Source organism: Elgaria multicarinata, chromosome 22 (assembly GCF_023053635.1).
Source record: "Elgaria multicarinata webbii isolate HBS135686 ecotype San Diego chromosome 22, rElgMul1.1.pri, whole genome shotgun sequence".
NCBI classification, from domain to species: Eukaryota; Metazoa; Chordata; class Lepidosauria; order Squamata; family Anguidae; genus Elgaria; species Elgaria multicarinata.
Window position 1 is genome coordinate 658,141 of NC_086192.1, and position 12,386 is coordinate 670,526.

The window sequence follows — 12,386 nt, forward strand, 5'->3', positions numbered from 1 at the left end:
ACTCTAGGAAGGGGCGCAGCTGGCGTATCAGCCAAAGCTGATAGTAGGCCGTCTCATCTATCTGAGCTGTCATTTGGAGCAACAGATCCAGAAGCACCCCCAAGCTGCAAACACAGTCTTTCAGGGGGAGTGTAACCCCATCCAGAACTGGTTGACACAGGTTGTGGCCTTTGACAACAAGCACCTCCGTCTTGTCTGGATTCAGCTTCAGTTTGTTTTTCCTCATCCAGCCCATTACCACCTCCAAGCATTCATTCAGAGGAGACACACTATCCTTAGCTGACGCTGTTGTTGAAGGCATAGAGAAATATATTTGGGTGTCATCAGCATACTGATAGCACCCCGCCCCATGCCTCCGGATGATCTCTCCCAGCTGTTTCATGTAAATATTAAATAGCATTGGGGAAAGGATGGCACCTTGTGGTACCCCACACAGCAGCTCCTTCTTTGAGGAGCAGCTATCCCCAAGCATCACCATCTGGAACCTGCCTGAGAGGTAGGACCGGAATCACTGAAGCACAGTGCCCCCGATTCCCAATCCCCTGAGGTGTTCCAGAAGGATACCATGGTTGATGGTATCGAAAGCCGTTGAGAGGTCCAAAAGTACGAGCAGGGACACACTCCTCCCTGTTGATACTGAGCATAGTGGTCTCAACTCCGTATCCTGCTCTAAAGCTGGTTTGAAATGGGTCTAGGCAATCTGTGTCATCCAAAACTGCTTGGACTTGGAGGCCTCCCTCTTTTCTGTCTTGGTTTGTACAAAGCCAGCTAGACTTTTGAAAGCCCGATGTGGCCTCCGTGAGTGGACTTGCCACCTCTTACTGCGCTGTGTGTCAGCTTCAGTTCAGAATGCATATAAAATGCCCCTTTCTTGCTACGTTTTTTACGTAGCATTGCCTACTTATCATGTTTCTCTTTTCCCCCCAAATGGCTGTTTTTGCCATTGTGTGGTGCTGTACGGCCTGGATGGTGCTGTGCCATTAGACCTGCCTTCCTTCCCCTGCCGAGCTCGGTACTGGCGGATGAAAATCCCCTACGTGGTCTCATCAGCACTTTCTGTGTGTTTGAGTGTTTTCCAGATGTCCAGCGAAGGAAGTGAAATGAATCCTTTGCTCCGCCTGCTGGACGGAGGCCCACTGGGTGGCTGCACCCAAGTGGATGGAGGCCCCCCACTCTGGGGCTCTGAGCCTGGGCTTTCGAGGCCTTGGCTTCTGCTAAAGTGCCTCTCATCCAATGGCGGTTACTTTGCAAGCCTGGCTGCTGATGCAGAAGCTTTCTTGGGCCCCGTTTCTTTGTTAGGAAGATAAGCTAATGCAGAATGGCATTTCTGGAGAGTGGTAATTGCACTTATTCAGCCGCTCCCTATATTTAGTTCACTCTTTTGTGGCTAATGTTCTGTGTCTCCTGCATTAACGGAACCTGCTTCAGAGCCGCGTGTCTTGAGGGCTGCCATTGTGACGCCTGCTCACACCGCCGGCGCACGCAGCTGCTTTTCCACCCTTCGGCTGGCAAAAGTGCCCCGAAATTAGGGCCCTCTGACTTGCCTTTAGAAGCTACTATGCGGGGAGCCTGCTAAGGGGAGGTTGAGCTGCCGCTGGAGGCTTCGGCTCGGCTAATAGAGCGGCTAAATGAACAGCCTCTCCAAATAGATGGCCTCACCTTATTAGAATGTTTGAGAATGTAAAAACTGTCCCCCTGGGGAAAGGATTTATTGTGTGGAATGGAGTGGTGGGGTTGGGGTGTGGGGAGAAGGAGAAGCAGGAGAAGTGGCTATGAATTATGGGCCACTCAAATTTTCCTCCTTCGTTTTTTCTGCCAGGCTGTGCAGCGGCAAGAGGTTTCACCTAATGATAATGGGAGCCATTTAATCCCTTCTCTACCCCCACAAATGGTGGGAACTATGAGGGGGGCGGGGCGGGGGAGAAACTGTGCAGGCAGCAGTTTGGCAGTGACGCCCCAGGCAAGGGGCGGGTTGTGCAGGCCATTCGTGTCGCCACCGCGGCTGTTGTGACAGAATTTGAACAAGCTGCTTCCACCGAGCAGGTCCAGCGCAAAAGCTGTTGTTCAGCCGAGAGGCCTTCCTTGCGTGCACCTGCAAATGTATTTGGGCAGGTTCTCCTTCAATAGCTTGGCACACTCAGCGCTCTGCTAAAAGGTTTATATGCATAATGCTGTCAGAGTGGGGGTGGGGAGTGTGTCTTCATTTATTGCAGAGAGAGAGAAGAAGGGGCTTTGCTGGGAGTTCACCTTCTCCACCTAGGAGGAGGCAGATTCTCCTTGAATTGCTTGGCACATCCAGGTTGGAAACCAGACAAAGGGAAGCTGAACTGCTCTGCTCCTGGAGTGGCTCCTTTGCACCAGAGTTTGCCCTGGTCGCTGTCAGGAGGGCCCAGCACACTTTCAGGAGGGATCTGCTGAGAACGAGGCCGTTGCCAGTTCCACGTTCGATTGCTCTGCCTCCTAGCCCCACTCTTGTTATCCTGTTGGGCACCTCCAGCCACTACGCAATGAAACCCCGGGTCCATTCCTGTTGTTTATTTACATTTCTGCCCCACTTGCCAACCATAATCTGCACTCCTGAAATATCTTTGAGTCAAAGATGTTGAAGCAGATTTCCCCCATCCTCCCTTGTGCTTTTAAGAACCTCCTCTCTGGGCTCTGATTGGCTCCCTGCTCAGCCTTCTGATATTGGGGTCCCTGGGCAAGCTCTTCCCCGATGGAGGACATGCCGGCTGCACCCAGCTGCCAGGACGTCCTTGCCCAGACTTCCTGGATCTGTGGACTCCCATCCCACCTCTGGCCTTGGCCATGGCCACAGCTTGTCTCCCTCATGGCAACTGGCCCTGACTCCAGCCTTGTGTGACATTTGGCATCACTTGCTTCACCCCTTCACTGAGGGAGGTGATGAATGATATTGGCCTGGCCCAGCTGCAGGCGTGTGTCCAGCTGGGTTTCGACCTGTTGCCCAGAGGCTGCAGCACCTATTTTTTAAACAAGCAAATTTCCCCAAAGGCCCCTGAGCTCCTTTGTGATGTTTCTGTGACATTTTCGAATAATTGCTGTGCACACCAAACCGGATTAAATGGAAGATTTAAAGATGCAGGTTTGAAATTTTATTTATTTATTTATTTATTACATTTCTATACCGCCCAATAGCCGGAGCTCTCTGGGCCCGGTGCAAAAGTTGCACCGGGCCCAATGTTTTATTTACCTTGCTGCTTCCCAAGCCCTCCTTTAGGCCTTCAGACACACATCACCTGTGCTGCCAGATTGTAAGTCCCTCTCCAAGACGGCTGCCCAGTTGTGTGAGGAACGCGTTTCTCCTGGCGCACTCTGGGCTCTAGTTCTGGGGCAGTCCCCTGACCCTAGTGGTGGCAGCTGCCTGCCTGGTCTCTGTGTTTGCTCATGAAAATACAGTGCGCTTCTCCCAGGGGTGCCAGCATCTATTATTATTATTATTATTATTTATTTATATAGCACCATCAATATACATGGTGCTGTACATCTGCCAGCAGTAGAGGAAAAGGGGCCCAGGCAGTGGGCCCAGTTGCAGGAGCTCGGGGCTCCCACCGTGGACCACATGCTGCTGCCCTTTAGTTACAGAATGTGGCTTTGCTCTCACTCTTTGGCGTCCATAACTGTGGTGGAACATTTGCCTTCTCCCCTCCAGGTAAACATTGCAGACTTTCAGGACAATCAGTGGCTCACTTGTTTCCAGGAGTCAGCGGAGACCATCCTTGGACAAAACACAGCTTACCTGGGTGAACTGAAGGAAAAGGTCAGTTGACTGCTGTTGCTTCTTTGTTCAAGGAACAGGCGGCAGCCTCAGGGGTTTCTCTCTCCTTATTCACCTGGATGCGGAAGACGCTGGCAGTGGTGGAGGCTCTGGTATTATTACTGGCTTTTCAAAGGCCTCTCGGGCAGCTTGACAAGAAAGCGCTCCCTTGGGGGATGGAATTGTACACTTGCCATGGGAGGACCTCCTGCCATTAAACGCGGCTGACGTGGAAAGTTATTCAGCTGGTGGGGGGAGGTATAGTTGAAAGTGCTTCTGTCACTGCTTTGTCTTAAAATGGGCAGTGGGGGGACGACTCAGGGGAATAGCCTCCTTGATCATGAGGCTCCCCTCATGGGAGGAAAAAGTCTAAAATTCTGAGTCACTTTTTTCGGGAGTGTGACGGTTGGGATTTTTTAGTGCCCATGATTAGCAGGTGGCCTATATTGCCTTTTCCTAGGCTACATTGCCTACTTCACCCTTCAATCATAATAACCATTACAAGTAGTCGTAATACAGCCCCTGAAAGAAATCCTCACGTTCGCACACAGCCCGGCAGCCCTCCCTCCTCCGCCTGACGATGGAGCCGGAGCACGTCTCTGGAGTGTTCTTTTGGGGTTGTGGGGAAGCAAGCAAGGTCCCTGCAGCTGCTCCTTCTTTGCCTGATGGACGGGGCCAGGCTGGTCTTCCCGGGAGCAAGGGTGCAGCCCCACCTAGTAGCCTTTGGTCCCCTGCTTGATGTGTTGGGGACCGTATCAGGCTGTGTCAGAGCTCCTTTCAGCTGTATGTAAAGAAAGCAAGAAAATAAGGTCTTCTATGGGAATGATCTGGGAAAGCGTTCCTTACATTGTCCTTTACACCTTTTAAGTAAGAGTACAATTCTCTCCCTTTGAGCCATGGGTGGTAGGACCGTGACTTTCAAAGTGCTCTGGTTTTCTGCCAAGCAGATACCACCCACCACCACCCAGTGTGGTGGGCAGAGGAGCTGTGGGGAAGGCTGGAATAGATCCTGTTTAGCAAAGGCATTGCAGGGTTATTCAGGATGATAAAAACAACACAAAGGACATTGGTTGCGCAGGGCTCCAAAGGGGCCTCCCCAGGTTGGGCATCTAAACAGCAAATCTGGTTTAATGGGAGTCAGTGAAAAGTGAGGCCCAGTGGGCTGGGAAATCCTCACTCCATTGATGTGGGGGGAGATCAGCTGAGCTGGTGGTGACTGGCTAGGAAAGGGGTCGGGGTGGGGGGCAGGTGGGTAGTTGCATGAAAACATTGGCCCAGTGGGCCACAGCTGTGAAAAAAGGTGAGTTCCATGCCAATGATCACGGAAAGGGATTGAAAATAAAATTGCCAGTAGACAAGTTTATGGTGACACTTGGAATACTGTGCACAGTTCTGGTCTCCGCACCTTAAAAGGGGGAGGGGTGATATTGTAGAGCTGGCAAAAGGTGTGTTTCAAAGGAAGTTGTCTTGCTCCGTAAGACTAGAACACAACGGGGTCATCCCCCGAAGCTGAATGGTAGGAGATTCAGGACAAACAAAAGTCCTTCTTCCCGCAGCAGGTACTTAAAAGTATGGTTATTTGCTACTGTGGGATGTGGGAATTGCCACCACATAGATGGCTCTGAAAAGGGTTGGGGTTAGTCAAATGCAGGCATTGAGCAGTGGAATGCCAATTGAATGCCAGCGGGAGGGTGCTCTTGTCCTCTTGCTCTGCTCACAGGCTTCCCATCAGGGCCTCTGGTTGGCCACTGTGGGGACAAAATGCTGAACGAGGCAGGCCGTGGGTCTGGCCCAGCTGCTGGACTCGCCCGATGTTCGTAGGATTGCCTAAACGCTGTGCTTCAACACTGCCGAGGCTTTCAGGAAGGCCAGTCCTTGGTGCCCCAAAGAACGCACACCCGTTTAAACGGGCAGCTTCTGTGGTTTCACTTTGGTGGAGCGGAGTCTGCCTTCGCATTAGCCATTCAGCGGCTGGCATGAACTAAAAGAGGGCTTCCAACTGGCAGAGTTAAAGTTCCCTGCGTGTGGTTCAGCATCTAGGCAGAGAGACTTCTCTTCTAGGGCAGACTGATGAGAGCGAAGGATTTGCTGCGCTGCTGCATTCTTTGGGAACAAAGATGTTGTCGCTCTCCGTTGGGGTAGATGGGCAGCAGCGTTTTTGCTGAGGCGTCTGACCGTGTCGTTATCAAAGCTGCCGTTTTGGCAAGGCGAAGCCAAGCTGTGCATTTAGCACAACAAGATAATGGCGTTTCCCTGTTTCTCTGCAGGCCACTTTCTTGGGAAGTCAGTGTTCAATTGTTAACCTGAGACTCTGAGCTTGTGTTAGCCTAGATAAGATGGGGGGAGCACATGAGCGCCGCTTCAAAAGCTGTAGTGATCCTCTGTGAGTTGGGGGTGAAGATGCCAATCGGGGCACAGGGACATGGGGCAGCTAAGAGCTGCCCCAATTGGATTTGGGGCAGGCAGAACCTCTGATTGCGGAGAAATGGACCGGCTCCCGCGAGCTTGATTTGGGGCACTTCTCTGTAAGCACTGAAGCCTGCTGCTCCCTGGCTGGAGTTCAGGAGACCCAAAGAGCCTTCCGCACCTGTTCCCCCTTTAATAGAACTGGAGCTTCAGGATGTGGCTTGCGAGATAAGCAGGAAAGCTGACTGCCACTGATAAGGCTCCTGGCAACAACTTGACTGTCCACGTCTGTCTTTGCAGGGCTCCTAATTACGTGTCTCCTTCAATCACAGCCATACCCCTCCTGCCGATATGGCCTTCGTTTTATTTATTTATTTATTTAGATAATTTGTATCCCGCCCTATATCATTAAGATCTCAGGGCAGCGTACAAATAAAAGCATTCAGTATAAAACAAATATTCACAGCTAAAAACAAATTAAACCATGAATTAAGTTAAAACAATATAATTTAAAAGCAGTAAAAACAATTAAAACAGTTAAAACAATGTGCCATCTTAGTGAATTTAACCATTAAAGGCTTTGCTAAAAAGCCATGTTTTCACTTGGCACCAGAATAAAATCCACGTTGGCACCAGTCAGGCCTCCAAGGGGAGGGCATTCCATAGTCGGGGTGCCACAACAGAGAAAGCCCTCTCCCTTGTCCAATCATAGCATATGTGTTGTCATGGTGGGATGCGGAGAAGGGCTTCTCCAACAGATCTCAAGTCTCGGGCAGGCATATACAGTATAAGGAGAGGCGCTCCCTGAAGTATCAAGGTCCCAAGCCATTTAGGGCTTTAAACGTCATTACTAACACCTTGAATTCGTAGCCAGTGCAATTCCTTTAAGACCAGTGTTATGTGGTCTCTGTAAGATGTACCTGCCAGCAGTCTAGCTGCTGCATTTTGCACTAGCTGCAACTTCCAAGTCTTCAAGGGCAGCCCCACATAGAGTGCATTGCAGTAGTCTAATCGGGAAGTTACCAGTGCATGCACTACTGTGGCTAGGTTGTTCCTGTCCAGGAAAGGCTGTAGCTGGTGGATCAGCCAAAGCTGACCCCAAGTACTCCATGCCACGGAGTCCACCTGGGCCTCCAGTGACAATGATGGATCTAGGAGTACTCCCAAGCTATGCACCTGCTCCTTAAGAGAGAGCGCCACCTCATCCAGAACTGGTCGCTTACCCAATTCCCGGACTCGGGAACCACCAATCCACAGAGCTTCCATCTTATCAGGATTCAGCTTCAGTTTATTGGCCCTCATTCGTTTTGCCGCCTGCCTGTTCCTGGGCTGGGAAGGGCTTGCAGTGGCAAGGCTTCTTCACTTCCTTTGCACCGGCAGCTCTGGCTACGGAGAAGAGTCATATGTACCTGCCAAAGGTCATCCTCAGGGGTCCTTCTCTGTGAGCCCCTGCCAAATGAAGTGAGGCAGGTGGCTACCAGGAGGGGGGGCTTCTCTGCTGTGGCACCCTGGCTGTGGAATGAGCTCCCTAAGGAGGTTTGCCTGGCACCTACACTATATTCTTTTAGATGCCAAGTGAAGACTTTTTTATTCTCCCAGTATTTTAACAGTGTATAAATTAATTTTAACTTTGCTGTTTTAAATTTGTATTTCTGCACTGCTGCTGATTTTATCCTGGTTGTGCTTTTATATTGTATTTTATATTATGGTTTTATACTGTTGTTTTATACTTTGAATGGTCTTAATTTTTGTGAACTGCCCAGAGAGCTTTGGCTATTGGGCAGTATAGAACTGCAATAATAAAAAAAAGAGACCCACCCAGGATGGGCGGGCCTGAGGGCGTAGCTCCGCCCCTTTTTGTCTTCTTCCATGTCTCCACTTTTCCAACTAGGGCCGCCTCAGGACGGATGAGACCATTGATGCCTGTCTGTCTTGTTCTTCCACAGAACGAGCACGCCTTCGACGAAGTGATCCAGAACGCCAACTTCACCACCTATGAATTCCGGATCAGAGTCAAGCTGGAGACTTTCAATGTAAGCACATATAAGCGCACACACCTGGGTGCCTCTCACCATGAGGCTTCAGCTGTGGCTTATTATATCTTGGTTGGTTTCCCTGGGTTTGGGTTCTCCCGGGAATTCTACCATTTTGGCAAAGCTCAAAGGACCTTGGTTATAAATAGCTGAAAAAACAGGGTTCATCCAACAGTCCAGTCAAACTGGAGGCGGCTCAGTAGAACTTCTTCCCAACAAAGTAAAAGAAGGGTTTTAAAAGATACAGGGAATGCCCTGTGGCAGTCACTAATCTACATGAGTTCAAACAAAGTTTGGACGAATTCCCCTCAGGCATGGGATTTCTTGTACTTTTGAGGGTGTGGCAAAAGGTTTTGCTGACACTAGAAAATGAGATTGATAGGAAGCAGCTTCCACTTCTGTGGTTTTCTTCGAAGGGAGGGATCCCGGGTCTTCTGCCAGTCATATGAGAAGACTGAGATTGCTCGCCCTTTCAGAGCACAGCAGGTTCCCCCCGGGATCTCCCCCCAAAAGTCAGGACAGTTGAGCTGGTCTGAAACCAGTTTCCAGTTGTATACCCTCAGTGAAAGGCCCTCCAAATTCACTGAGCTGGCTGTCTAAATCCATTGCTGTTTGTCGAAGGCTGATGTGTTCCAAAGCCCCAGAGAGAACTATGTTATTGCCTCCCCCGCCCCCAGAAAAGCTGCCGGTTGCTTTTTTAAGGAGAGAGGTTACTTCGATGAAAGCCAGTATTACCTCCCCGGAGTTGGGCTGAGAAAGGCTTGCCTGTGGCCACTTTGTGAGTTTGAGCCAGCTCATAACGCCTGCTCTTAACCCCCGTGCTAGCACCTCCGATCTTTCCGAGGGCTCCTCCCTGCGCATAGTGCAGAACGAAGCGCTTCCCCAGAGCATGAGCCTTCGAGAATCTGGCCTTCCCAATCCCTGCTGGTTGTGCTTTCAGTGCTGGGAACTGAGGCCGCATCAGGCGCTTGCCGGCGATGCCCAGCCCAGCTTCTGATCTTTGTCCTCACCTGAAGCTTTCTCTCTCTCTCTTCCAAGGACGAGTCACGCCTGAAGGCTACAGCGATGGATGTGAAACCTGTCAACCACAAGGAGTACAGCAAGAGGCTGATCATGAACATCCGGAAGAATGCCGCACACCTGGGGTGAGGAGGAGGAGCTGCTTCGAGGCAGAACCAGGCCTTCTTCTCTGTAGAACAACTGAGGACGAAGGTTTAAATTGGCTTCTCCCCACCCCACGCAGCGGTCCCTTTTGGTGCAAATTCCAGGATGCTTTGCAGCCTCCTCTTCTTGATCCACTCGGTTGTTCTCCTGTATTTTCTGTGGTGTGGCTGACATGAAGGAAATGCCTGTAGCATATCGTGGGCTGAGCAGGAGCCTGTCTAGGGAACAGCTGCAGGCGATGTGTCTGTGGGGCAGGAATCCATTTCACCAAGGCCAGGGTGGACATACAAGGTGAAACATCTTCTCCTTCCCTTCCTCAGCCCCCAAAACTCCAGAAAAGCGTGGACATTTGGGTCCCGAGCCGGGCAGGAGGGCTGGAGCTGCAGTACAGCTGTCCTTGTAGGAATGGCTCTCTTCACACAGCCGAGGTGTCCCTCTGCTGCCCCTCTGCCCCCTTTTCTTCACATTCAAAGTCTTCCTTCCTTCTACAGGTGCCAGACAGTTGTTAATGCTTCGAATGGCAATATGGCAGAATTATTAATCAAAGACGTATCTCTTATATCTGAAGAATATCCTTCCTTCAGGGTTTAATAGACTGAGTCAGATGGGCCTGATATTAATCAAAATTGTCTCTTCTGAGAGAGGCTGATAAGCGTTGACTCTTCATCCCCCTGGGAAATCTAGGCAACTACAAAGCAGTGCTTTAGTTTTTCACTTCAATTAATATTGCATTTTGGGGGGGGTGCCTGTGCTTGCTACCTGCCTGTATTTTTTCCATTTGTATGTGAACCATTCTAGATTTGTTTATCACGAAGGGAAAGCCAGCCTTCAAATTGGGGTGGGGGTGGGGCTGTGTTTCTTTTCTTACTCAATAAAACCATGTTTTGTTCTTGTGTTTTGTGGGTTCTGCTTTCTGCAAATGCCAGCAGTTTCTCATGACTGGAAAGCAATTAATTAGTTTTCATAATACATTTTCGCTGGTTGGGGGAGACGGTACCTTATTACTGGCGCTAAAGTTGGCTCAGTTGGGGAGCGGAGATTTCCCAGCCTTGCGTTGGCAGGCACTGATACGTGATCATTTTGTTGGTGAAGGTGGATGATCTGGCATTAATGTTTACACAGCAGCCTAAAGCTAACCAGGCTTTGAGATCTGCACACACACACAAAAGCTAGAACTGATATCAGGAACAGAAGCTGCGCTGTTGGGCTCTCTACTTAGCAGAGCAGGAGAGAGCTCCATGGGCCTCTGATCGCATTAATTATGCATTCTTTGGCTGCAGCAAAGTGTTGGCTGCATGGCGCTCAGCAGCCGGGCAGTGTTGCAGTTTTCCTGTGGTGGTGAATTGGATGGTTACTCTGGAGCAAACGGTGCTTTTCCCAGGCCCTGTGGAGCTGCGCTGCCTCCTCGGTGTTGAATTGTGTCCTTTCTCTCTGGTGTTGGCAGCAAGAGGGCTTCCCATGACCCCTTGGTCCTTTCCCCCCAGCTCTGGGCAGAGAGCCCTCGTTGGGTCTCCCTGAGAGTTAACCCCCCCAGGCACTTGTGCATCTGCTGCGTGTTATGGGAGGTGTTTGTTCCCTCTGACCTTGCATATGAAGTGTTGGCTGGGAAATTATGGTCTTCCACCCACTTCGCGATTGACAAATTGCAGGCTTGGAGTGATCATTTTTCTTTCTGCTCTGCTAACCTGTCTTTTGCTTCTCCTGCCTCCCATTCACTTTTCCCTCCCCTCAAATTGGGAAAGCTGGAGAAGAGGCAGGAAGGTGGAGCTTTCAGGACACAGAGGGTCCACCAGGCTAATGATTGAACTGGGGGGGGGGGGGCACTTCTCCTGCAGGGCACTGGTGGGCATCCAGCAGTCCTTGCAGAAGGGAAGTGACCAGGGTCCTCTTCCCAGAGATATGTCCTGATTAGATGCAGCCATGGAGTCTTGTTCTGTTTCATAGAAGCAGAGCAACCATGGGCAGCAATTTAGCAACTTTCATTTAACTCTTTGGGAGTGGTGGGTGGAGAATTGCATTTCCTCTGGTATTGTGTCTAAGCCGTGTGGCGGGCGGTGGAGGAGAGAAGAGATGAGAAGGGAACCGAAACATTCCACTTCCAGTTCTTAAACGTTCCTTGAATTCCCCGGTGTGTCGTCATTCAAGGGACTGAAAAACAGATAGCAATGATCTGATTCCTGTCTATTTCCAATGCTTTATGATTCCCATTAAAGCCCTAGATGGTCTCTAGTGGGTTTCACTAACATTTAGAGTTCTGTAGGTCCAAAATACCCCATTCCCCTCTGCCTTCCAATGCCCCCTACTTAAGACTTATCTCCGAATGGTAGAAATATTATTGATCTGGGTATTTAATACACTAATGAAACAGACAGATATCGACTGCGTAATTAATACACTCCCTAAAAGTGAAGTTTGGCAGCGCAGATAGAGAGCCGTATTGATGGCTGCCGTTCTGGCAGTGTGCCGGCTTCGGCGGTCTTATTTATAGCCGAGGGAGCCGGTTCCTCCGTATCATGAGTCAGGACCGCTTGCCGTACGCTGGAGAGCTGCTTTTCCTCTTACCTGCTTGAAGCTTTCCATTTATCTGCGGGGGTGCGAAAATTCTCCAGCAGTTAGCTTTTCCACCTATTGTACTATTTCTTAGCGCAGTAGTGTGCGTGTGTGTGTGTGTGTTAATGGCTCCATTTAATGGAGCCGCTCTTGAAGCAGGTTCTCTTGTGAGTCTGATGTGTGGACTTCAGGCCCTCCTTCACGAGGAGGGTGCCTCCCGCGTCTTCCGGCAGGCACAGGCCTCTCCCTCCTTGGTTGCTCTTGTGCTGTTACCAGGCCTTGCCGGAGATACCCCACTTGACTCCTTCTCATGGCATCAAGAATGTCCAAGGTGAAGAGAAGGAGGCTGCCTATTAATTTTTATGTTTATTTGAAGCATTTCTATGCTACTCTTCAGCCATACAAACCATCAGACAGTCTCTGCCTGCAGGCTTACGATCTAAAAAGACACGATGCAT

At 50.3% G+C, this 12,386-nt stretch overlaps 1 protein-coding gene across 1 annotated transcript in view; it reads left to right on the forward strand.

Annotated features, from left to right (window-relative positions):
- The window catches only part of RPA1 (replication protein A1), a 38,176-nt gene extending 27,903 nt beyond the window's left edge, over positions 1-10,273 (forward strand). Inside the window, exons 15-17 of the mRNA XM_063146632.1 lie at positions 3,671-3,778; positions 8,128-8,214; positions 9,253-10,273. Coding sequence (XP_063002702.1) covers positions 3,671-3,778; positions 8,128-8,214; positions 9,253-9,363 — 306 coding nt within the window. The 3' untranslated portion in view covers positions 9,364-10,273. The remainder of the gene's footprint in view (positions 1-3,670; positions 3,779-8,127; positions 8,215-9,252) is intronic.
- Positions 10,274-12,386: the final 2,113 nt, after the last annotated feature.